This window comes from Erythrolamprus reginae, chromosome 6, assembly GCF_031021105.1.
Source record: "Erythrolamprus reginae isolate rEryReg1 chromosome 6, rEryReg1.hap1, whole genome shotgun sequence".
In the NCBI taxonomy this organism is placed as follows: Eukaryota; Metazoa; Chordata; class Lepidosauria; order Squamata; family Dipsadidae; genus Erythrolamprus; species Erythrolamprus reginae.
Window position 1 is genome coordinate 64,716,316 of NC_091955.1, and position 25,070 is coordinate 64,741,385.

Below are 25,070 nucleotides of genomic sequence, written 5' to 3' on the forward strand. Positions count from 1 at the left end.
TGCCCGCATGAGATTTGGCTTCTGCGCATGCGCAGGAAGCAAAATCTCATACAAGGATGCTTACACGTGAGAGATTTCATCCGTTTTCGACATTTTTTTGCTTCTGTGCATGTGCAGAAGCAAGGAAATCACCGAAAATCAGTAAAATCTCACACATGTGAGCTTCCCCACATGAGTGTTCACTTCCTGAGCATGCACAGAAATAAAAACTTGCATGGGTGTGTGCCGGTCACATGCAGTCACGTGCGCAGCTCCATTTTCGCTAGCACACTACAGAGTGGCCCGTACTGGTAGGAACCCATTACTGATCGTATTCCCTTTGAAATACTCAACAAAATATTTCTGGTTTTAAATTTATATCTTGTTTTACCGTTGCTTCTAACCATTATAGCACTAACTCTTGAATAGCTACTTGGACTGACCTAAGTACCGAATCTAATTCATATATTCCTGTTTTTTTAACTGAATAATTAATTTCAGTAAAGGAAATCTATATTGGTCTGTGAATATACCTATGACATTCATTTTTCTTGATCTAACTTCTTCGATGAAAAACTATGAAGAAGAGTAGTAAGTGCACAAAATAATTTCCCTTTTAAAAATATCTTCTTTTTTGTAAGTCATTCATTGGGGCAAAGAATTCAGTGACATTGACTTGGCCACTCCCACCCAGTCACATGACTATCAAGCCACACCCACCCAGTAAGCTACTCATACCCGGTCACATGACCAGCAAGCCACTCCTACAAAATAGGCCACACCCACAGAGTGGTAGTAAAACATTTTGGAACCCACACCTGGACCATACGTATTTGTAAACTGCAATAGGATATACAGTAGTACCTCATGATACGAACCGTGTTTTCGGCTGGGGGGGAGCAGGAGGACCTTTCTAACTCCCTCCCCCCAACACTTTGCCCAGGACAACAGGCAGGGCAAAGCAGCGTGGAGCAAAGGGAGGCTCAAACCGCCGGCGGCTTCAGCTTCCCATTGCTCCACGCCGCTTCTCCCTGCCTGTCATCCTGGCTCAAGCGGGCGGCGGCAGACCACCTTTGTGTTTTTGGCTGGGGGGAGCAGGAGGACCTTCCTAACTCCCTCCCCCCAGCACTTCGCCCAGGACAACAGGCAGGACGAAGCAACGTGGGGCAAAGGGAGGCTCAAACCGGCGGCGGCTTCAGCTTCCCATTGCTCCGCGGGCGGTGGCAGACCGCCTTTGTGTTTTTGGCTGGGGGGGGAGCAGGAGGACCTTCCTAACTCCCTTCCCCCAATGCTTTGCCCAGGACAACAGGCAGGGTGAAGTGGCGTGGAGCAAAGGGAGGCTCAAGCCACTGGCAGCCGCAGACCTCCGTTGTGTTTTCAGCTGGGGGGATGGAGCAGGAGGACCTTCCTGACTCCCTCCCCCCAGTGCTTCACCCAGGATGACATGCATGGCAAAGGGGCGGGGAGGATCGGGAGACTCAAGCCTCCTTAGGTGGTGGCGGCCGGCTTCCGGGTTTCTGAGTTTTGGGCTTGCACACATTAATCGCTTTTCCATTGATTCCTATGGGAAACAATGTTTTGTCTTACAAACTTTTCACCTTACGAACCTCCTCCCGGCACCAATTAAGTTCGTAAGATGAGGTATTACTGTATAATACATTTTTGTATGAGGATTTACACTCACTTGCAGAACAGGCTATTGATATTCAGTAATAGTTTGGGGATGACGGGACATATTGTAGATAGAATGCATTAGACATATTTATTCAGTCAAAAAACAATGAGGAAGCTGAACTGGAGCTAACGTTCCTTATCATATAGTGGGACATTTAGGTAAGGTATTCTACATTTCTTTAATTGGCTATTTATAAAGATTTAATGAGTGGAAAGTTGCCTTTTGCCTTTTGCAGTAACTTACACATTATCCTTTGTAACATTTTGGAGCATTATTTCTTCTTAATGCATGCAATATTTTGACTCTATATTTTGCATTTAAATTCATTGTGAGTATTATACATTGTGTGTAAAGTAGCTGGTATCTACATTTACAGTTCTTTCCAGTTGCTGCTTCTATTAATGTAAATGGAATCTTTTATGTTTCATGCAAATGAGGCCACTTCAAAAAGCTTTTACTTACATTAAAGTCTCCTATGACACTGAAAGGAATAGACAGTGGTTTGTCAGCACTGATAAATATTGTTTACCTCGATGATATTATATTTATATTTTTTAAGTGATTTTTTTTGTTATCAGGATATTTTGGCCAACAAAAGTCATTCAGAATGTCCAGTTATCATTCACAAAGATTACTAGTTATCTATTTCTGCAGAATTATTTTTAAATTCAGTTAAATCAGTCATCAGAATTACAGTTACAGAATTACATATACATAATGCTTTTGTAAAGTTGAGTTACAAGGTTTACTCTTAAGTTCTTTTTGAGGAAGTGGAAGGTTTTAACAATACCAGAAAATGTTCCCCCCAGATTTTCTATAGTAGTGGTAAATATATTTCTTTGCATACAAATAAACCGCTTATAATGAGCTGTAAATCACTATAAAGCTGTATATAAGTCTAAGTGCGATTGCTGTCATATCCAAACAAGACTAATGTGAACAAGGGTGGTATATTTTGGGAATCTAGATTGCTAAAAATATTATTTATTTTTATTGTATACTGTTTTTATACAAAGCACTCCATTCTTCATACACTTTCCACTGGAGCATCTTTTAGCAGCCTAGGAAAACCTGTTCAGGTACTACAACAAATATTAATAAGTATACAATGGTAAAAAAATCGACATTAACAGTTTATGTAAATATTACTAATAAATATTTTTCTTGTCATATGCGCTTGATTTCACTTGGGAGGAGACAGGACAAACCTCGAATTAATAGTTTACGAACCAACAGCATATTTATCGTAATCGAACTTCCAATAATCTTTGAAGGAAGTTATTACTATTAGGTATAAAGCTGAGACTTGTTTTCTGTGTGGATTTGCTTTGTGAATCAGCTATGGAGCTATGTGATATTAAGTAGGAGGCATTATTAGCATTGTGGCCACAATTCAAATTCCTCAACTGGTTGCTTGTTCTATTCATGTAGAAATTTACTCTAAAATGAAACATTTGCTCCACTTGCAGAGCAAAATGTTATATTCTCAGGCATTTATTCAGTGAAATAAGCATATACAGTGGTACCTCGGTACTCAAATGCTTTGGTTCTCGTACATTTCGGATAACGAACAAAATTTTCGGCAAAAATTTGCTTCGGTATCTGAACAAAAATTCAGATACCGAACAGCCACAGAAAATTTTGTTCATTATCCAAAATGTTACCGCCGGGGGCTGCTGCAATCCTGGCAGCTTCGGGGGGCTCCTTTCCTCATTGCTTCCTCTTATTACCTGTAAGCAGCTGCAAAAACTTTCTCCTTCCCGGCGGCGGCTTCCCTTCAAGTAGCAACATTGCTGGGAATGTCACGTGAGGACGGGAAGCTGCCGGAGCCATCTCAGCAGTTGCCGCCGCTCCAGCAGCTTCCCTTCATTACGTGACGTTCCCGGTGCTGTTGCTCCTCGAAGGGAAGCCGCCGCCGTTGCTGCCGCTGGGAAGGAGAAAGTTTTTGCAGCTGCTTACAGGTAATAATACGAAGCATTGAGGAAAGGAGCCCCCCAAAGCTGCCGGGATTGCAGCCGCCCCCACCCTTCCTGCAGCTTGGAGTGCCGAATTTATTTATCCCATAGGAAATAAAGAAAATAGATTTAATTGGTTCCCAGCGAGTTGGGAGTTGAAAGAACAATCAGAGGAATTTTGCAAGCTTTCTTACTAGAAATTTATATCCACTAAAACAGTAGTACCTTTAGAAAATAACCTTGCCTTTTCTACTTCATTTACAAACAATAGGGAATCAGAGTACAGAATGTCAGCTCAAACCAAGATAGAAAGGGCACTGTATCTTTCTCAACTGGACTGGATCAAATTTCTCCAGAAAACTGAATGCAAATGATAAGTTGTACAGATCAACAAATTGAATACTATTTAAATAATTTTCTTGGATTTTGTTTTCCTTTTTAAAAAAGTTAAAAGTTCTGCATGTACACTTGTACAATTAAACATAGATGTCTCTTGACTTACAACAGTTCATTTGGTGACTGTTTGAAGTTACAATGGCATTGAAAAAAGGGATATGATTGTTTTTCACATTTATGACCATTACTAGCATCCCCACAGTCACATGATCAAAATCCAGGTGCTTGGGAATCGGTTCATATTTATTTATTTATTGGATTTGTATGCCGCCCCTCTCCGTAGACTTGGGGCGGCTAACAACAGTAACAAAAAACAGCATGTAAATCCAATACTAAAACAACTAAAAACCCTTATTGTAAAACCAAACATACATACATACAAACATACCATACATGAATTGTAAAGGCCTAGGGGGAAAGAATATCTCAGTTCCCCCATGCCTGAGAGTGGGGGCAATTCTAATCTCTGGGAGGAGTTGGTTCCAGAGGGCCGGGGCCGCCACAAAGAAGGCTTTGGCCCCGCCAAATGACATTGTTTTGTTGACGGGACCCGGAGGAGGCCCACTCTGTGGGAACTAACCGGGCGCTGGGATTCGTGTGGCAGAAGGCGGTCTCGTAGATACCCTGGTCCGGTGCCATGAAGGGCTTTATAGGTGATGACCAACACTTTGAATTGTGACCGGAAACTGATCGACAACCAATGGTTATGATGGTTGCCAGGATTATATGATCAGCTTTGGGACCTTCTGGCAACCAAAGTCAATGGAGAAACCAGATTTACTTAACCACCATTTTACTAATTTAACAACCGCACTGATTGACAATGACTGTTTAAAATGGAGCAAAACCCACTTAACTGTGTTGTTAGCAATAGAAATTTTTGGGATCAGTTATGGTTGTAAATTGAGGACTACCTACATATTTTAATCTACTTTCTACATTTTAAAAGTACTAAATGAATTTAAGAATTGAAACAGTGCTGCAAAAAGGACTTTTCTGCTATAGTGTTTCAAACCAATCACAGCTGTCCATAGCTCAGTGCTTCCTAAACAGGTGAGCTGCGAAGGAGGTGGTGTGTTTGAACAATAATTGATAGTAGTTAAGACTGTGGCGCTAGGAACTTTAACCAGACATTTTAAGAGTATCGCCTAGTTGCATGGCACATTCTTATTAAACCCCCATAAGAAACAATGACAATTTACTAGTTAATTTGCTGCACATAGTTGGCCGGAAAGAGACCAAGTGTTCCACGTAAACAGCCTTTCCACCAATGTTCATCAGAGCTGTCGAGGACTTCTATCATGTCTCCAGCACAGAATCCTAGCTCATCACCCTCTGCTGCCTCGAAATCATACAAGGCCTGGACCCATTTTGACCTCTAGCAAAAAAGAGAAAGAAATGCATTAGCCACAAATACAAATCTGAGAGATTATAGTGAAATTTGCTATCACCAAACCATAATGACCTTACTTCTTGCAATGTACAGATGTTGTACTTTATCAACCTCATAAATTGTTCGTTTTGCCACTCCTTCAATGCTTTCATGGCATTGGACCAGAATACCTCAGGAACCGCCTTCTACCACACGAAATCCCAGCGGCCGATAAGGTTCCAAAGAGTTGGCCTTCTCCGGGTCCCATCAACCAAACAATGTCGTTTGGCGGGCCCCAAGGGAAGAGCCTTCTCTGTGGTGGCCCCAGCCCTCTGGAATCAACTCCCCCCGGAGATTAGAACGGCCCCCACCCTCCTTGTCTTTCGCAAGTTACTCAAGACCCACCTATATCACCAGGCATGGGGGAATTAAGACATCTCCCCCAGGCTTTCTTATGTTTTATGTTTGGTATGTATGTGTTGTATGGTTTTTAATTGTTAGGGTTTTTATATAATTTTTATTATTAGATTTGTTCCACTGTTATACTGTTTTTTATTGCTGTTGTGAGCCGCCCTGAGTCTTCGGAGAGGGACGGCATACAAATCTAATAAATTGAATTGAATTGAATTAAATTTCCCTTTAAAAAAACAAACCTGTGGATCTCAGATTATTTTCATACCTAGCTGCCTGCTTTGTGTTCCATATTTCTAATTTCTTTAATTTCTGATGATTCTGCCAAGATGCCCTTGTAATTTTGAGAACACAGCAGTTACAGGGGTAAAAAAAAGTCTGAACCTTTTAGAATTACCTCTATGCTAGCATGTAGTTTTTGAAGGAAAAAGTATAGAAAAATACAGAGCAAATAAATTGAGGTGGAATGAGACAGTATAGTTCTGATGCTGGGAAAGTGTGGGTTACGGAGAAAAAAAGTAGATTGTGATAAAGCAAGAGTCAGGCTAGGCAATAAAAAAATCTTGGGCTATGCTATAGTAAAACAAGTTTGGAGAGAAAGAAAAAAATAGCAGTTCAGAAAAGACAGCATAAGAAGTTTCAATAATTTATATCTATTTGTATAGCTTTAATGCATGTATATAGATGCTTGGTTACTATGTACATAAACATTTAGTCACTAGAATAGTTGTAATTATATTTTACACTAGGTTGTCATAATAATAAATAGTACTGCATTTTATTTCTTAGCTTTCTGTGTGTCTGGCTTTATACCTATCCATACTCACACTCTGATACTTCTAAAGATTATAAGACATTGACATTTTGCTTTATAGTATGTCAATTGCAAAGCTTCTCCTAGCAAGAGTGTTGGTTATGACCTATAAAGCCCTTCATGGCATCAGACCAGAATATCTCTGGGACCGCTTTCTGCCGCACGAATCCCAGCAACCGATTAGGTCCCACAGAGTTGGCCTTCTCCGGGTCCCATCGACTAAACAATGTTGTCTGGCGGGTCCCAGGGGAAGAGCCTTCTCTGTGGCAGCCCCGACCCTCTGGAACCAGCTCCCCCCGGAGATTAGAACTGCCCCCACCCTCCTTGCCTTCCGTAAACTCCTTAAAACTCACCTCTGCCGTCAGGCATGGGGGAATTGAGGCATTCCCCCTCCCTCCCCCGGGCCTATATAATTTATGTATCGTGTGACTGTGTGTATGACTGGTTTAATAATGGGTTTTTTAAATGTTTTTTAAATTTATTAGATTTGTTGTGAATTATCTTATTGTATGCTGTGAGCCGCCCCGAGTCTATGGAGAGGGGTGGCATACAAATCTAATGAATGAATGAATGAATAAATAAATAAATAAATAAATAAAGGTGGACAAGCACTTAAAGATACAAAATCTACTGATATGTAGATTTGTTGTAAAAATAAAAACTAAGAAGACTTTCCCAAAGAATTCCAGCAGAGGGATCCACAGATTGTGGTAAAAGAAATCACAGGACACTTAAAAAATAGGTAGAGCTTCAATCACACCGTTATGTCTGCCAGAATGATGTTTTCCATCCTTTTTGGACAAGGAAGGAGAGTAACTGATAACATTTATTATCAGACTGCTTATGACTATAGGTCAGTGTTTCCCAACCTTGGCAACGTGAAGATATTTGGACTTCAACTCCCAGAATTCCCCAGCCAGCAAAATTCTTTTCTCTATCACACAATACTAGGACAAGGGGGCACTTCCTAAAGCTCATAGGTAAGAAGGTGAGGACAAATCAAGGGAAATATTTCTTCACCCAGAGGGTCGTTGGTTTATGGAATTCACTTCCAGAAGAGGTCGTGACAGCTGTCAGCCTTGACAGCTTCAAGGCAGGATTAGACAGATTCATGGATGCCAAGCATATAGATGGTTATTGAAATGGATGTCCAAGGGCTGCCTCTATGTTGGCAGAGGCAGGTAGGATTCCCTTGAGAACCACTTGTTGGGGGTCAAGGGAAAGGGAGGGTCTTGCCTTCTCTTTCTGCTCAAGATCCCCATGGACAATTGGTGCGCCACTGTGTGACACAGAATGCTGGATTCGATGGGCTTTGGCCTGATTCAGCCTGGCTCTTCTTATGTTCTTATATTCTCTCTCTGAAAAAAAGGATGAGTGTACAATACCTGTACTTGTTGCGCTGGATCAGTGTGTCTCCGGGATATAGATATTGCACTTGTTTCCCTACAATCCTTAGGCCGATCTTGAATCTCCAAGCTTCTGCCAAGTCTATTCTACGAAGTAAAAAAATATAACATTAGCACTATGAATATGATCCAACATGGACTTCAAATTTTCATGAATAGTACTGTATTAGGTACTGCAGTAAACATATAGTGATTTTTATATATTGTAGTTACATTCTATTTATTGTTATAATTATTAATAACAATATTGAGTGACAGGTATTCAAGGATAGGAGAACAATGTAACTTCAATTATACCAATTTTATTTTTTAAACCAAATTGTTTAAAATGTCATATGGGTTAATATTAGGCTCAAAGAACCTAGTCCATATGCAGAGGGTTCAAAATTACTGATTTATTGCTCAAGCATATGCACACAATTTTTTTATCAAACTAACATTTGCACCTGGGTTAAACTAGAGAAAGTTCAACAGCATTCAAGGAGAATTGGACTTTACTATCTTGTAAGTGCGTGGAAACTAAATTGATTTCTTTCTTGACTCCTCCCCCTGGTTCTGTGCATCTTCTCTTATAGCGGGGGAGGGCAAAGGGGAAAATGAAAGTAAAAGCTGTATCTCTTCAAGAGGCTGCTTCAAGGTCATCCAGCATACCAGCTGCATACCAACTTGTGCTTGGACTGTTTATTATGAAAACATGCTGCTGGAACATGATTGGTTGCACGGGGCTGGGTAAAGGGATGTGGTCAAGGGAGGAAAATGTTGAACTTTTGAATTTTGACCCATGTTTATCAGATCTGGCTTAATGTCAGACCTGCCACAGTTTAAACTCCTAAATCGAAACAAACCTTTGCTCCATTTGTTGAGAAAGGTATAGTTTTATTAGAAGTCAAGTGTAATGCAGTAATAAGAAAAAAAAAAAAAAGAGCCGGGGTGGCACAGCAGGAAGAGTGCTGAACTGCAGGCCACTGAAGCTGACTGTAAATCTGTAGGTCAGCGGTTCAAATCTCATCACCCGCTCAAGGTTGACTCAGCCTTCCATCCTTCTGAGGTGGGTAAAATGAGGACCTGGATTGTGGGGGCAATATGCTGGCTCTGTTTTTTAAAAAAGTGCTATTGCTAACATGTTGTAAGCCCTGAGTCTAAGGAGAAGGGCAGCATAAAAATCAATCAATCAATATATATATGTCACATGTTTTTTTGCCCAATTTGAAAATTAAGGGAGACTATAGATAGATAGATAGATAGATAGATAGATAGATAGATAGATAGATAGATTATAGATAGATAGGTAGGTAGGTAGGTAGGTAGATAGATAGATAGATAGATAGAATAATAATAATAATAATAATAATAATAATAATAATAATAATAATTTATTGGATTTGTATGCCGCCCCTCTCCGCAGACTCGGGGCGGCTAACAACAATAATAAACATAACATGTACAATCCAATAATAAAAACGACTAAAAACCCCTATTATAAAACCAAACATACACACAAACATACCATGCATAACTTGTAATGGCCTAGATAGATAGATAGGTAGGTAGGTAGGTAGGTAGGTAGGTAGGGAGGGAGGGAGGTAGATAGATAGATAGATAGATAGATAGATAGATAGATAGATGATAGATAGGTAGATAGATAGATAGATAGATGATAGATAGGTAGGTAGATGATAGATAGATGATAGATAGGTAGATAGATAGATAGATAGATAGATAGATGATAGATAGGTAGATCGATAGATAGATATAGATAGATGATAGATAGATAGATAGATAGACTGATTGATTGATTGATTGATTGGTAGGTAGGTAGGTAGATAGATAGATAGATGATAGGTAGATAGATAGATAGATGATAGGTAGGTAGGTAGGTAGGTAGATAGATGATAGGTAGGTAGATAGATAGATAGATAGATGATAGGTAGATAGGTAGGTAGGTAGATAGGTAGGTAGGTAGGTAGGTAGGTAGATAGATAGATAGATAGATAGATAGATAGATAGATAGATAGATAGATAGCCAGAACTGAGGCCTCTCAATGTGTGGAACACCTAGGAAAAGAAGGAGCTCCTGAAGGTGAATAAGGAAGGGTCCAGCTCAAAGGATGCCCAGGGGGATGTTTCTGTTATGATAGAAGGGTCACTGAGCAGCCAACTACTTGAACACCTAACCGAGGCCATGACATGTTCCACCTAAGGGAGGAGAAGCTACGACCAAACTCAAGACTGTGGCAAATGAAGGAGATTAAATGAAGGTTCTTTTTATGCTTCAGCAAGGATGAAAATGCCCCAATGAAAATCCAAAGAAGGAGTATGGCAGTAGGATAACAAGCCAGGACACTCAGAATTTTATTTATATCAGGGGTGTTACACTCGCACTGTCACATCATGTGACATATTGCAACTTTAAGATTTTAAGTAGGCATATATATTAAGGTCACCTCACATCATAGGAACCTATAGATTATCCTTTTTTTGCTAGCTAATACTGACTGGAGCTAACCATGAAAGAAGGATGAGAATAATCGTAAAATGGTGTTCCTGCAGATGGTTCATATGGATACTGTGGTCAGTGGTGTCAAAACTGCTGAGAGATTTTTTTTTTAAACCCACCTCTATCCTGTCTCTGCAGCAGCTCATCAGTAAAGGTAACCAAGGCTATCTCGGTGCCAAATCCCAATTGAAAACTGATTTGAAATGTATCTAAATAAGTTTGTGATGGGTAATCATTTTTATTCTTATTACTGTTAAAATTCTGAACTGGGTCTCTTTTCTACCTACTACGGATTTATTTTATTATTTATTATTTGGATTTGTATGCCGCCCCTCTCCGAAAACTCGGGGCGGCTCACAACAAGTGAAAAGACAATCCAATACATTAATCCAATTAATTAAAATATTATAAATTTAAGAAAAACCCCTATACTAACATACACACACACACAAGCATACCATATATAAATTCAACGTGCCCAGGGGAAGATGTTTAGTTTCCCCATGCCTGACGGCAAAGGTGGGTTTTGAGGAGTTTACGGAAGGCAGGAAGAGTAGGGGCAGTCCTGATCTCCGGGGGGAGTTGGTTCCAGAGAGCCGGTGCCGCCACAGAGAAGGCTCTCCCCCTGGGGCCCGCCAACCGGCATTGTTTAGTTGACGGGACCCGGAGGAGGCCCACTCTGTGGGACCTAATCGGTCGCTGGGATTCGTGCGGCAGAAGGCGGTCTCGGAGATATTCTGGTCCAGTGCCATGAAGGGCTTTAAAGGTCATAACCAACACTTTGAATTGTGACCGGAAACTGATCGGCAGCCATTGTATTACCTGCTTATGATGCCAAGATGCAAAAGGATCCTCATATTTATTGTGCTCTGATGGTCCTGCATCTTTTATTGATGGATGGAGTGCTTCCTGCTCCTTTTTATATTGGTTCTTATTGCATGCTTCCTGGAAAGAAACAAGTTTTCCCTGTTACACTGCATATTTATTCATAAGTAATCCTTCCCATAAATGATGTCCTTTGTTTTTCAAATTAGATTTGTTGTACATTTTTCCAGAGTCACCAACCCATAAATCGACAAAGAGTAAGGCCATGTTTAGAAACTGGTTTGCTACATCATATATTTTTGTGGACTAGAAAAGCTTTTAAGAAAGCTGTATTCATGTGACTAGTCCCATTTATCAGTAATGCAACCTGTTGAGAAGTCATGCTATTTCTAGCATTTCAAGAGGTTTTCTGCGTTTTCCCTTGCAAACAAAAATCTGAGCTACAGTTCTTCATTACTTTTTTTTACTTTCTAAGACATTTTGGGGACTTTGGAGTCCATTCTTGGAAATAAAATATTATATTTGAGAGCAGAATTCTCCTCTTTGTAGCATGTTACTTTCCCAAAGGAAAAATTCAGGGCTGCAAAAATATATACACTCTTACATATCGTTTACGTGGAATGTCAGAACTATGAATCAAGGCAACTTGATGGTGTCCAAGTAAAAATGTCAAGATTGAACATTGACTTTCCGAGAATCAGTCAATTTAAATGGACTGGAATGGGTCACTTCTCATCAGAGGAACAATACATCCACTGCAAGCGAGAAAAATGAGAGTGGCACTGAAGTAGCTGTCATTATTATTGATATTTGTTTAGGTTACAATAAAAAATGATAGCAAAATCTCAGTGTGAGTCAAAGGCAAGAAAATCAAAATGACAGTGATCCACGTATAGGGAAGGGGAGGGCCCCGGCATCTGGACTTGGCCCACCCACCCTAAGGAAGGGGAGGGTTAGGGAAAGGGAGGGTTAGGGTTCATAGGGAAGGGGAGGGTTAGGGTTAGGGTTATTAGGGAAGGGGAGGGTTAGGGAAGGGGATGGTTAGGGTTAGGGTTATTAGAGAAGGGGAGGGTTAGGGAAGGGGATGGTTAGGGTTAGGGTTATTAGGGAAGGGGAGGGTTAGGGAAGGGGATGGTTAGGGTTAGGGTTATTAGGGAAGGGGAGGGTTAGGGAAGGGGATGGTTAGGGTTAGGGTTATTAGGGAAGGGGAGGGTTAGGGAAGGGGATGGTTAGGGAAGGGGAGGGTTAGGGAAGGGGAGGGTTAGGGAAGGGGAGGGTTAGGGTTCATAGGGAAGGGGAGGGGCCCGGCATCTGGACTTGGCCCACCCACCCTAAGGAAGGGGAGGGTTAGGGAAGGGAAGTGTTAGGGTTCATAGGGAAGGGGAGGGTTAGGGTAAGGGTTATTAGGGAAGGGGAGGGTTAGGGAAAGGGAGGGTTAGGGTTCATAGGGAACCAAGCCAAGGGAATAGAAATTAATTCTGGGATGACATGCAAACCTTGCCCACAAGCATTTAAATAAAGAGTCACACTAACTCCTGGCAACTAGAATGCTAAGGGTGGAAATAAAATCGCATCTGGAAATGATGGGAACATTTGGCTTCAGAGTACAGTGGTACCTCTACTTAAGAACTTAATTCGTTCTGTGATCAGGTTCTTAAGTAGAAAAGTTTGTAAGTAGAAGCAATTTTTCCCCATAGGAATCAATGTAAAAGCAAATAATGCATGCAAACCCATTAGGAAAGAAATAAAAGCTTGGAATTTGGGTGGGAGGAGGATGAGGAGGAAGAAGAAGAGGAGATGAGGGGAATCAAAAAAATCCCAAACTTTAAGGCTTTTTTTTAAAAAAGAGGGACTCTCAGGCGGCAAGGAGGAGCATGTGCCTCCCTTACACCCGGTGCGAGGCTGTCTCCCATACACTGCGCCAGAGAGAGAAACCCAGGGGGAATGACAGGAAACTGTCCGGGCCTTCGTGCCACTCTCAAATTTCCTGGGAAATTTTTCTGGGCTCAGGTTCTTAAGTAGAAAATAGTTCTTAAGAAGAGGCAAAAAAAATCTTGAACACCCGGTTCTTATCTAGAAATGTTCTTAACTAGAGGTGTTCTTAAGTAGAGGTACCACTGTACTAAGGAAAGCTGAAGATGAATAAGATTCTGAAGAAAATGCAATATTTACAGCAAATATTGGATGGCAGTACTTGCACTTGAATTTATCCCAGTCTTGGAGGACAGCATTTGATCTTTCCCCCTCTTTAATGTTATTCTTCTACTCCATTTCCTGTCTTACATTATTACTTGCTGAATTGTTCTTTAACTGTTGGTAGCTTTCTTGGTTCATTTAAGAACTTTGTTGTTTATACTTTGCTAAAAAAAAATAAACCTCCCTGGATTCTTCTTTGTGCTCAAATGACTAACTTCTGCCCTTTTTAATAAATACAATAAATATATGTATATAATACTTATATATAATATTTTCATTTGCAAGGATTACACACAGACACAGAGGGATCATTTTTTAAAAAACCTCTGCTTCACATAAGGATGAAAAGTTACTTAAATACTAATTGACCAGAATCTTTATTCATATTACATATAACAATAATAGAGAATATACTCAAGTCATTTGAAGCCTACCATACAAATATTTTGGAAATCTGGTTTAGGAAATCACCAGACTGAGCCATGGAAGAAGGAAGGGTGAAATGTATCGTCGGTCTTTAGTCCCGTCGCATCGCACCCACAAGAGATCTATGTCCAACCAACCTTGAATTCTGTTGACTTTTTATCTACCCCCAATTTGCTTTGACTGTTAGTAGTTCAGATTCTTGTAGAGAGTTTAAGGTTGCAATAAAACTATACATTTGAATTGCCTGGACTCCTGATTTCCGATACTTGTGAAATACTGTGAATTAATTTGTTAAAACTTCATTATCTAGGCTGCAAGAATTGAAATGGTTTTGCCATTAATTTTGGCAGCAGAAAGGTTGTTTATCTTTGTTTCCATCTAGAGGTCATCTGGAGTTTTGCAACTCAAATAGGGTAACCCTACATTACTACCATCTGAAATTGATAGCAAGCAGTGAGGCTTACCAAAGTAGCAATAACAATTTTCAGTTCCAACTGAACTGCATATATTACAAAAAAAATATATCTGCTTATAGAGTTGCATAACTATTTTATCTTTAAATCAAATATTTGTTTTTAGGGTACTCACAGCACTTATATTTATGAATTGCTTTTTTAATTAAAAAGGAACTACTAATTATTTCAAGTAGCAACTTGCTGCAATGTCCATATGAAAGGGAAACATATGTCTCAAAATACATTGAGTAATGGTTGCGTTATTTTTCTTTTAAATCATGTTCTTTCCAGAAAAATCCCAGAAGCTGTTTTCCCCTCCTAAGCTCATGCACTTTATGTTTAATCTTACAAACTCAACTTTTTGAGAGTGTGGCTTTACAAATTCCTACATTTTATGCCATTCGCCAATGGAATTGAAGATCCCAACTTTTTGTTGATTGGATTCATTTAGCTTTACATGATTTTCAGTCATGTTTTATGCCTGATTTCACTTTGGTGGGTAGATCTGTTGGCACCCATTTATACGAACATAAGTTCATTGCTAATTAGTAAAAAAAAAGGACTTTTATAATGCTTGTAAATAATTCAAAACCATAGAGATTTTATGCCTAAAACATTGAAAAATTTCTTTTCTTTGTAATAAAAAGGTACTTAGAAAGAGAACAAAACACTAAAGTAGAATTGCATTTCTAATTTATACTGGACTGTCTCCTAGGATTTTCCTTTTAAAAAATACACAAATTGTGTTCTGAATAAACTTATTTGCTTCATTGAATGACTGGAACCAGTCTTTCTAGCATGAGTTGAAATAATAGTCTGGAATCTCTCCAAAATAACATATTTTCTTTTTTGAATTATGCTTTAATTATATTACTATACTGAAAAATATGCCTTTGTTGCAAACCTCATATCCTTCTTTGTATATTTAGGTGGATTGCTTTGTGAATGGCGTGAATGACAAATGACATGTTCCATAATTATTTCCCCCCAGGTGGAAGTATACTTTGTATGTTAAGTTAAAGAGCAGAAATCCTTTCTCTAGAGGTCAATTGCAGCATTCTACAATTTTTAAAATGTATTTATGAATCACTGAGTTCCTTTACTCTCTTCTGTCATATAGTATAAGTGACTTCCTCCCCTTTCATTTTGTTCCCATGTTGTATAATCCTGCTACATCATATTGATTTCCCTGGGTTTTTTAAAATCTTTCATACTCAACACAAATAAGGGTTTTTTAGTGACTTTTAATTATTAGATTTGTTATATATTGTACTATTACTATAGTGAGCCGCCCTGAGTCTATGGAGAGGGGCGGCATACAAATCTAATTAATAATAATAATAATAATAATAATAATAATAATAATAATAATAATAATAATAATAAATAATTGCAATCATTCTTTCATTTTATTTCAGTTTTGTTCTACCTTTCCTTTGAAGCAGGTTAATTAAAGGAACTAACAGTAACCTAGAATTTTTTTTAGTTCAGTTTTGTTCCGTACAGAGAATCAAATTTGTGTGTTGTCATTCCGTATAGACCCTGAATTTTTTTTCTGAGAATGACTTGATATCTTTAACTACTTACTAGTGAAATAGCATGCTGCTATTTTATTAGCAGCTCTAATTACTGGAGCCCCACCCAACCACAGGTGGCCTCTCTTATCTCCTGTAATATGTCTTAAGTTGTTCTCTCCTGTGCATAGCTCTACGCATGCGTAGGTCTATCATAAGTTCCTCATCGGAACCCAACGAAGATAATGAAGATTGATTGATGAGCTGGGGTGGCGCAGCAGGTAGAGTGCTGTACTGCAGGCCACTGAAGCTGACTTGTAGATCTGAAGGTCAGCGGTTCAAATCTCATCACTGGCTCAAGGTTGACTCAGCCTTCCATCCTTCCAAGGTGGGTAAAATGAGGACCCGGATTGTGGGGGCAATATGCTGGGTCTGTTAAAAAGTGCTATTGCTAACATGTTGTAAGCCACCCTGAGTCTAAAAAGAAGGGCGGCATAAAAATCGAATAAATAAATAAATAAATAAATAAATCTCCTCCTGGGCTGTCAGCCAAGCCCCCCTCTTCCATCTCACCCACACTTCCTTCGTCATCGGATAATTCACTAGCTGACTCTGTCGGGAGCAAAACAGGCCTGTGACTTTGTGGATGTTTCCCCCACATCCATCTCCACATTCCTTGGGGCAGGAGCTGGGCCAGAGCTAACCACAACACCATGTAGGGTTTTATAGATCATCAAATACAAATATCTATTGGATCATTCTCGTTGGAATTATCCACCCCCCCCCAAAAAAGTTTGAGAGGTTCAGGAAAAGACGCAGAAAATGTTGCTTTGGGATCCACGCTGTCGCCTAAGAAATTAGTAAATTATTTATTTATTTATTTATTTATTTAATTAATTAATTTTATTTTATTTATTCGATTTGTATGCCGCCCCTCTCTGGAGACTCGGGGCGGCTAGCAGCAACAATAAAACAGTGTACAATAGTAATCTAATACTAAAAACGATTAAAAACCCATTAATATAAAAACCAAACATACATACAGACATACCATGCATAGAATTGTAAGGGCCTAGGGGGAAAGAGGATCTCAATTCCCCCATGCCTGATGGCAGAGGTGGGTTTTAAGAAGCTTATGAAAGGCAAGGAGGGTGGGGGCAATTCTAATCTCTGGGGGGAGTTGGTTCCAGAGGGCTGGGGCCGCCACAGAGAAGGCTCTTCCCCTGGGTCCCGCCAAGCGACATTGTTTAGTTGATGGGACCCGGAGAAGACCCACTCTGTGGGACCTAACTGGTCGCTGGGATTCGTGCAGCAGAAGGCGGTCCCTGAGATAATCTGGTCCGGTGCCATGAAGGGCTTTATAGGTCATAACCAACCAATTTTACGCTGAATGTACTTTGAATTTTAAATTGTTAGCAGTATGTGCAAAAGTCCATTATTCTTACATCTCCATCTAATAATCATGTGCTTTACAACAGCCTGGAAGCCTGGGTTGTAATTGTCCTCACTGCCCGTTAGCTTCCTCCCTCAGTGTGTGGCTGTGCCTCGTGAGTGCATGCACACTTTGCACATCCATGTGCAGAACCAAAAATTTCCCCCAAAAACAAGATGTGGTGCATGCGCATTGCCAGAAATTCAGCTTCTGCACATGTGCAGAAGAAGAGCCCCACCCCCAAAAAAATCATTCCCCCCCCCCCGAAAAAAGAGATGGTGGCGTCCAGATTGGCACTGAGAGAACCAGTCAGTCAAGAAGACTGCACAAACTAATTATAAACAGCTACATAACATAGTTGACAGAATGTTTCGCTGGAATATCTGTAAAAAATTATCATGCGCCAGTAATGAAGAAAGAGTGAAGAAAGTAATTGACAATGAGTCAATTGTGGGGTGTCTTCCCCCCCCCCCCATAACACCAGATTTAACACTGGTGGAAAGATGAAAATACTGTATAGATAATTGCTGTAGCAATTCTAAAAGATAGTAGAATGGAAGATAAATAATAGAATAGTATAGAATAGATTTTTGTATTGGCCAAGTGTGATTGGACACACAAGGAATTTGTCTTGGTGCATATGCTCTCAGCGTACATAAAATAAAATATACATTTGTCAAGAATCATGTGGTACGACACTTAATGATTGTCATAGGGGTCAAATAAGCAATGAAGAAGCAATATTAATAAAAATCTTAGGATATACGCAACAAGTTACAGTCATACAGTCAACATGGGAGGAAATGGGTGATAGGAATGATGAGAAAAACTAGTAGAATAGAAGTGCAGATTTAGTAGAAAGTCTGACAGTGTTGAGGGAATTATTTGTTTAGTAGAGTGATGGTGTTCGGAAAAAAACTGTTCTTGTGTCCAGTTGTCTTGGTGTGCAGTGCTCTGTAGCGACGTTTTGAGGGTAGGAGTTGAAACAATTTGTGTCCAGTATGTGAGGGGTCAGTAAATATTTTCCCCGCCCTCTTTTTTGACTCGTGCAGTATATAGGTCCTCAATGGAAGGCAGGTTGGAGAAGATTACAATTTTTTTTTCAAGATAGGAAAATTCAAGCTGAAAGATTATGGTATAAATTGGCCACGGCAATTCCAGCAGTTACTGGCATATTTGCACACCAAAAGCTCTTGGATGACACTTATAAAATCTCTGTATTTTCAAAACTTTCACCTGTCAATTGCAGAACGTTACACTGCTTGGATCTGCCCATATACAACAGTGATACATTTATTATGACAGTCTAAATTTTTGGAACTGACTCAATGCAGATGACGGCCAATACCAACTAAAGAATTGGCAGCTGTGACTTCACATTGTTGTGAACATTATTGTGAACAAATAATAAAGGCAAAGTATTACAGGGGGAATACACAGATAAAATTTACATGCAAAGCAGATAGCAACAAGTTCTGGCAATGGCTAAGAGCAGGAAAGTTGAAGAAAGACATGTGTGTGTGTGTGTGTGTGTGATTCTGATTGCACAAGACCAAGCTTTAAGAACAAAGCCAGAACTGAGTAGAGCAAAAGACAGCAAATATTGCATCTTCAAAGAAGCTGAAGAAGCTTAGTCTATTGTTGCAAGATCACACAGAGTGACTACAAACAATGGCATAACAAAATAGCAACAATTGTGTATTGGAATATCTGCAAGAAATATTATTTATTATTTATAGAGCCATAGTGGCACAGTGCAGGATACTTCTGCTGACTGCCAGCTGCTAGCAGTTTGGCAGTTCGATTCTCAGTGGCTCAAGGTTGATTTCTGAGATCAGTAAAATGCTGACCCAGATCAGGGGTAGGCAAAGTTGGCTCTTCTATGACATGTGGACTTCAACTCCCAGAATTCCTGAGCTAGCATGATTGGCTCAGGATTCTGGGAGTTGAAGTGCACATGTCATTGAAGAGCCAACTTTGCCTACCCCTGACCCAGATTGTTGGGGGCAATATGCTGACTCTGTAAACCACTTAGAGAGGGCTTTAAGCACGGTTTAAGTGCTATATAAGTCTAAGTGATATTGCTAATCCTAAGTGCTATTATTAAATTTATTTGCCACCCATCTTGTATCAAGTAACATTTGTTTGAAAGCAAGAACTAGGAAAAATAGACAAAGAAATATAAAATGAAGATACTAAGAAGCCCTGAGACTTTAGATTTCAAACTGAAAATAACACCATAGTTTTAACAATTGTTGATAAGAAAGACAAAAAGTCTAGATAGTGGACACAACAATACCTGGAGACAGCAGAATAGAAGAAAAAGAAGTGGAGAAAATCACAAAATACAAAGACCTTATCTACGGTTGACCTATCCAGATTCCTAAGAGGTCAGCAAGGGGCGAGTACAAGTGCACTAGAGTGCCTTCCGTCCCCTGTCCTATTGCTCTCATATATCTCCTATACCTTTCTTCTATTCCTATATCTCTTCTATTCTTTCATTGATATGTTCTATTACTATACCTTCTTTTCTATTATTTCTTAGATATATTTTACAATGAGTATCTCCTCTATAACCTTCATCATGTATTTTACTATGTGTATATATGTATACCCACTAAAACCCTCATTGTGTATTGGACAAAATAAATAAATAAACAAACAAACAAACAAACAAACAAACAAATAAATAAATAAATAAATAAAAATAGATGTAAAACAACTGGCAAAATAAAGCAAAATTAATGCCAATAGTAAAATCCTAAAACATCTAGACATCACTTGAACACTGTTGGCATTGACAAAACCATCATCAGTCAATAGCAAAACTCAACACAAATAAATAACTGCAATCATTCTTAAGCAATAAAAACCTCCAATGACGGAGCACCTGCAACCTGTGGAGGAAAGCTGTTCCACTAAATAATTGTTCTCACTCTCAGGAAATTTCTCTTTAATTCTAGAAACATAGAAACATAGAAGTCTGACGGCAGAAAAAGACTTCATGTTCCATCTAGTCTGTCCTTATACTATTTTTTGTATTTTATCTTAGGATAGATCTATGTTTATCCCAGGCATGTTTAAATTCAGTTTACTGTGGATTTACCAACCATGTCTGCTGGAAGTTTGTTCCAAGGATCTACTACTCCTTCAGTAAAATAATATTTTCTCATGTTGCTTTTGATTTCCCCCCCACTAACTTCAGATTGTGTCCCCTTGTTCTTGTGTTCACTTTCCTATTAAAAACACTTCCCTCCTGAACCTTATTTAACCCTTTAACATATTTAAATGTTTCGATCATGTCCCCCCTTTCCCTTCTGTCCTCCAGACTATACAGAATGAGTTCATTAAGTCTTTCCTGATACGTTTTATGCTTAAGACCTTCCACCATTCTTGTAGCCCGTCTTTGGACCTGTTTAATTTTGTCAATATCTTTTTGTAGGTGAGGTCTCTAGAACTGAACACAGTATTCCAAATGTGGTCTCACCAGCGCTCTATATAAGGGGATCACAATCTCCCTATTCCTGCTTGTTTTACCTCTAGCTATGCAGCCAAGCATCCTACTTGCTGTTCCTACCGCCCGACCACACTGTTCACCCATTTTGAGACTGTCAGAAATCACTACCCCTAAATCCTTCTCTTCTGAAGTTTTTGCTAACACAGAACTGCCAATACAATACTCAGATTGAGGATTCCTTTTCCCCAAGTGCATTATTTTACATTTGGAAACATTAAACTGCAGTTTCCATTGCTTTGATTGGATTTCTAGGTTAAGCTTCCACATGTTAGTTCTTGTCCTATGCTCAGATGCTTTGGAGAATAGGTTAACTCCATCTTCTCTGCCACAGTTCCTCAAGTACTGGAAGATTGCTATCATATCTGACCTAGTTTTTCTCTTTGTTAGACTAGATATAACTGCTCATCATATCTTTTAGCATCCAGTCCCCTAAGTATCTTTGTTGCTCTTGTCTGAATTCTTTCTAGAACAGTGATGGTGAACCTATGGCATGGGTGCCACAAATGGCGTGTGGAGCCATATCTGCTGGCACGCGAGTCGTTGCCCTAGCTCAGCTCCAACGTGCATGTGTGTGCCGGTCAGCTGATTTTTGGCTTGCACAGAGGCTCTGGGAGGGCGTTTTTGGCTTCCAGAGAGCCTCTGGGGGATGGGGGAGGGCGTTTTTACCTTTCCCCAGCTCCAGGAAAGCCTGGGGAGGGTGAAACACGAGCCTACTGGCCCCACCAGAAGTTGGGAAACAGTCCGTTTCCGGGCTCCAGAGGGCCCCCGGGGGGTGGGGGATGCTGGTTTTGCCCTCCCTAGGCATTGAATTATGGGTATGGGCACTCACGTATGCACCCACGCTCTTTCCGCATCCAAGGAAAAAAGGTACGCCATCACATGCCTGCCTTCTGCCGCACGAATCCCAGCGACCGATTGGGTCCCACAGAGTTGGCCTTCTCTGGGTCCCATCGACTAAACAAAGTTGTCTGGCGGGTCCCAGGGGAAGAGCCTTCTCTGTGGCGGCCCCGACTCTCTGGAACCAGATAAATAAATAAATCACTGTTCTAGAGTCTCATGGTCTTTTTGAAACCGTGTCCAAAACTGAATCCCAATACTCCAAGTGTCATTTAATGCCACTGGGGAGCCCTGTGTTAAGGCTTCTATAAAAAAAAATCGATAAAAGGAGGAAGAACCAGCTAGAAACAACTAAAGAAAACATTGATTGGCTGGCTAATTTAATGGCAAAAAGTCACCTTACTGGCTTACAGGTTTTACACACTTTACTGGATTACATTTCTTCTTCTTCTATCATAAAAACTGACCTCTCTGAGGTTTGCTTGTGATCCTTTCTTGGTTTCTTCTTTCAGAAAAATCTGTTTGTGTTTGGAGATGGAAACATTCTTGTAATACTCCACAAGTTTGTTTAGTGATTGAAACTTTTCACTCCATAGAAAATAATTGCTGTTTGTGTCCTTCATCACTTTAAAATGCTGAACATCATCTTCATGCCTGGATACCAAGGGAGAATACAAAACAATTGGCAATCCAACCTAATTTTAAAGTTGCATTATTCTATTTGTACTCAGTATTAACTTTTAGAAATTGGCGTGCTTTAGATTAAAAAACATTATTTGAATTATTTGTGAATTCATTATTGTTCTATATCATTCTTCCTAAAAGGTTCCAGATGGTTTATGTTTTAAAGTTTTAAATGTGCTAAATGTATTAAAGTTAATGCCTTTCACATTAAAACATATTAAATAGTTTACATTTTAAATGATTAAATTATTGAAAGCCTAGGAGGAAAGAAAGGTCTGTAGAAGCCTAATATCTGCACACAAAATATTCCAGAATCTGGGGATGATGACTGGGAAGGTCCAACCTCACGTCACTTCTAGAGAAGCTGGCATTTTTTATTCTGGAGATGGATTATAGTGATGTGGTTATATGCAAAAGATACATTTTCCCAGATAACTGAGGCCTAAGCTATTTAAGATTTTAAAGTTGATAATCAACCCCTCAGTTGATGTGGGGTAGAGAGAACAGATCTGCTTGGAAGACTCTACTGTGTTCAGTACCTCATGGCCCTCTACTCTATCCATTCCTCTTTGCCATCTATAAGAAACTACTTGGGGAAATAATCAATTAGAGCCATGACTATGTAGTGGTTAGAATGCAGTACTGTAGGCTACTTCTGCTGACAGCCAGCTACCAGCAATTCAGCAGTTTGAATCTCACCAAGCTCAAGGTTGACTCAGTCTTCCATCCTTCCAAGGTGGGTAAAATGAAGACCCAGATTATTATTATTATTATTATTAATAATAATAATTATTATTATTAATTAGATTTGTATGCCGCCCCTCTCCGTAGGCTCAGGGCGGCTCACAACAATAACAAAGACAATGTAAGAACAAATCTAATAATTTAAAAAACACTAAAAACCCCATTATTAAAAGCAAGCATACACACAAACATACCATGTATAAACTGTATAGGCCCGGGGGACATGTCTCAGTTCCCCCATGCCTGACGGCAGAGATGGGTCTTAAGAACTTTACGAAAGGCAAGGAGGGTTGGGGCAGTTCTGATCTCTGGGGGGAGCTGGTTCCAGAGGGTCGGGGCTGCCAAAGAGAAGGCTCTTCTCCTGGGTTCCGCCAAATGACATTGTTTAGTCGACGGGACCCGGAGAAGGCCAACTCTGTGGGACCTAACCGGTCGCTGGGATTCGTGCGGCAGAAGGCGGTCCCAGAGATATTCTGGTCCGATGCCATGAAGGGCTTTATAGGTCATAACCAACACTTTGAATTGTGACTGGAAATTGATCGGCAACCAATGCAGACTGCGGAGTGTTGGTGTAACATGGGCATACCTTGAGAAGCCCATGATTGTTCTCGCAGCTGCATTCTGCATGATCTGAAGTTTCCGAACATTTTTCAAAGGTGTTGGGGCAATAAGCTGACTCTGTAAACCGCTTAGAGAAGGCCATAAATCACTGTGAAGTGGTATATGAGCCTAAATGCTATCGCTATTAGCATGAGGTCTGGGATCAGAAAACTTCCTTGGGGAGGGGAGTTTTTCCAACACTCTATAAAGAAGCGCTCGTGCACCCCCTCCTCAAGAAGCCTTCCCTGGACCCAGCCATACTTAATAACTATCGTCCAGTCTCCAACCTTCCCTTTATGGGGAAGGTTGTTGAGAAGGTGGTGGCACTCCAGCTCCAACGGTCCTTGGAAGAAGCCGATTATCTAGGTCCCCAGCAGTCGGGTTTTAGGCCCGGTTACAGCACGGAAACTGCTTTGGTCGCGTTGATGGATGATCTCTGGCGGGCCCGGGACAGGGGTTTATCCTCTGTCCTGGTGCTCCTTGACCTCTCAGCGGCTTTCGATACCATCGACCATGGTATCCTTCTGCACCGGCTGGAGGGATTGGGGGTGGGAGGCACTGTTCTTCAGTGGTTCTCCTTCTACCTCTCTGGCCGGTCGCAGTCGGTGTTAGTGGGGGGTCAGAGGTCGGCTCCAAGGTCTCTCCCTTGTGGGGTGCCTCAGGGGTCGGTCCTCTCCCCCCTGCTATTTAATATCTACATGAAACCGCTAGGTGAGATCATCCAAGGACATGGGGTGAGGTATCATCAGTACGCTGATGATACCCAGCTTTACATTTCCACCCCATGCCCAGTCAACGAAGCAGTGGAAGTGATGTGCCGGTGCCTGGAGGCTGTTGGGGCCTGGATGGGTGTCAACAGACTCAAACTCAACCCGGATAAGACGGAGTGGCTGTGGGTTTTGCCTCCCAAGGACAATTCCATCTGTCCGTCCATTACCCTGGGGGGGGGAATTATTGACCCCCTCGGAGAGGGTCCGCAACTTGGGTGTCCTCCTCGATCCACAGCTCACATTAGAGAACCATCTTTCAGCTGTGGCGAGGGGGGCGTTTGCCCAGGTTCGCCTGGTGCACCAGTTGTGGCCCTATCTGGACCGGGACTCATTGCTCACAGTCACTCATGCCCTCATCACCTCGAGGTTCGACTACTGTAATGCTCTCTACATGGGTCTACCTTTGAAAAGTGTTCGGAAACTTCAGATTGTGCAGAATGCAGCTGCGAGAGCAGTCATGGGCTTACCTAGGTATGCCCATGTTTCACCATCACTCCGCAGTCTGCATTGGCTGCCGATCAATTTCTGGTCACAATTCAAAGTGTTGGTTATGACCTTTAAAGCC

The 25,070-nt window shown here is 40.6% G+C and overlaps 1 protein-coding gene across 1 annotated transcript in view; it reads right to left on the reverse strand.

Moving 5' to 3' along the window:
* Positions 1 to 3,841: 3,841 nt before the first annotated feature.
* The window catches only part of GRAP2 (GRB2 related adaptor protein 2), a 78,991-nt gene continuing 57,762 nt past the window's right edge, over positions 3,842 to 25,070 (reverse strand). Inside the window, exons 5-8 of the mRNA XM_070754807.1 lie at positions 22,175 to 22,361; positions 11,328 to 11,450; positions 7,988 to 8,095; positions 3,842 to 5,383 (exon numbers count right to left, since the gene is read on the reverse strand). Of these exons, the coding sequence (XP_070610908.1) occupies positions 5,207 to 5,383; positions 7,988 to 8,095; positions 11,328 to 11,450; positions 22,175 to 22,361 (595 nt within the window). The 3' untranslated portion in view covers positions 3,842 to 5,206. The remainder of the gene's footprint in view (positions 5,384 to 7,987; positions 8,096 to 11,327; positions 11,451 to 22,174; positions 22,362 to 25,070) is intronic.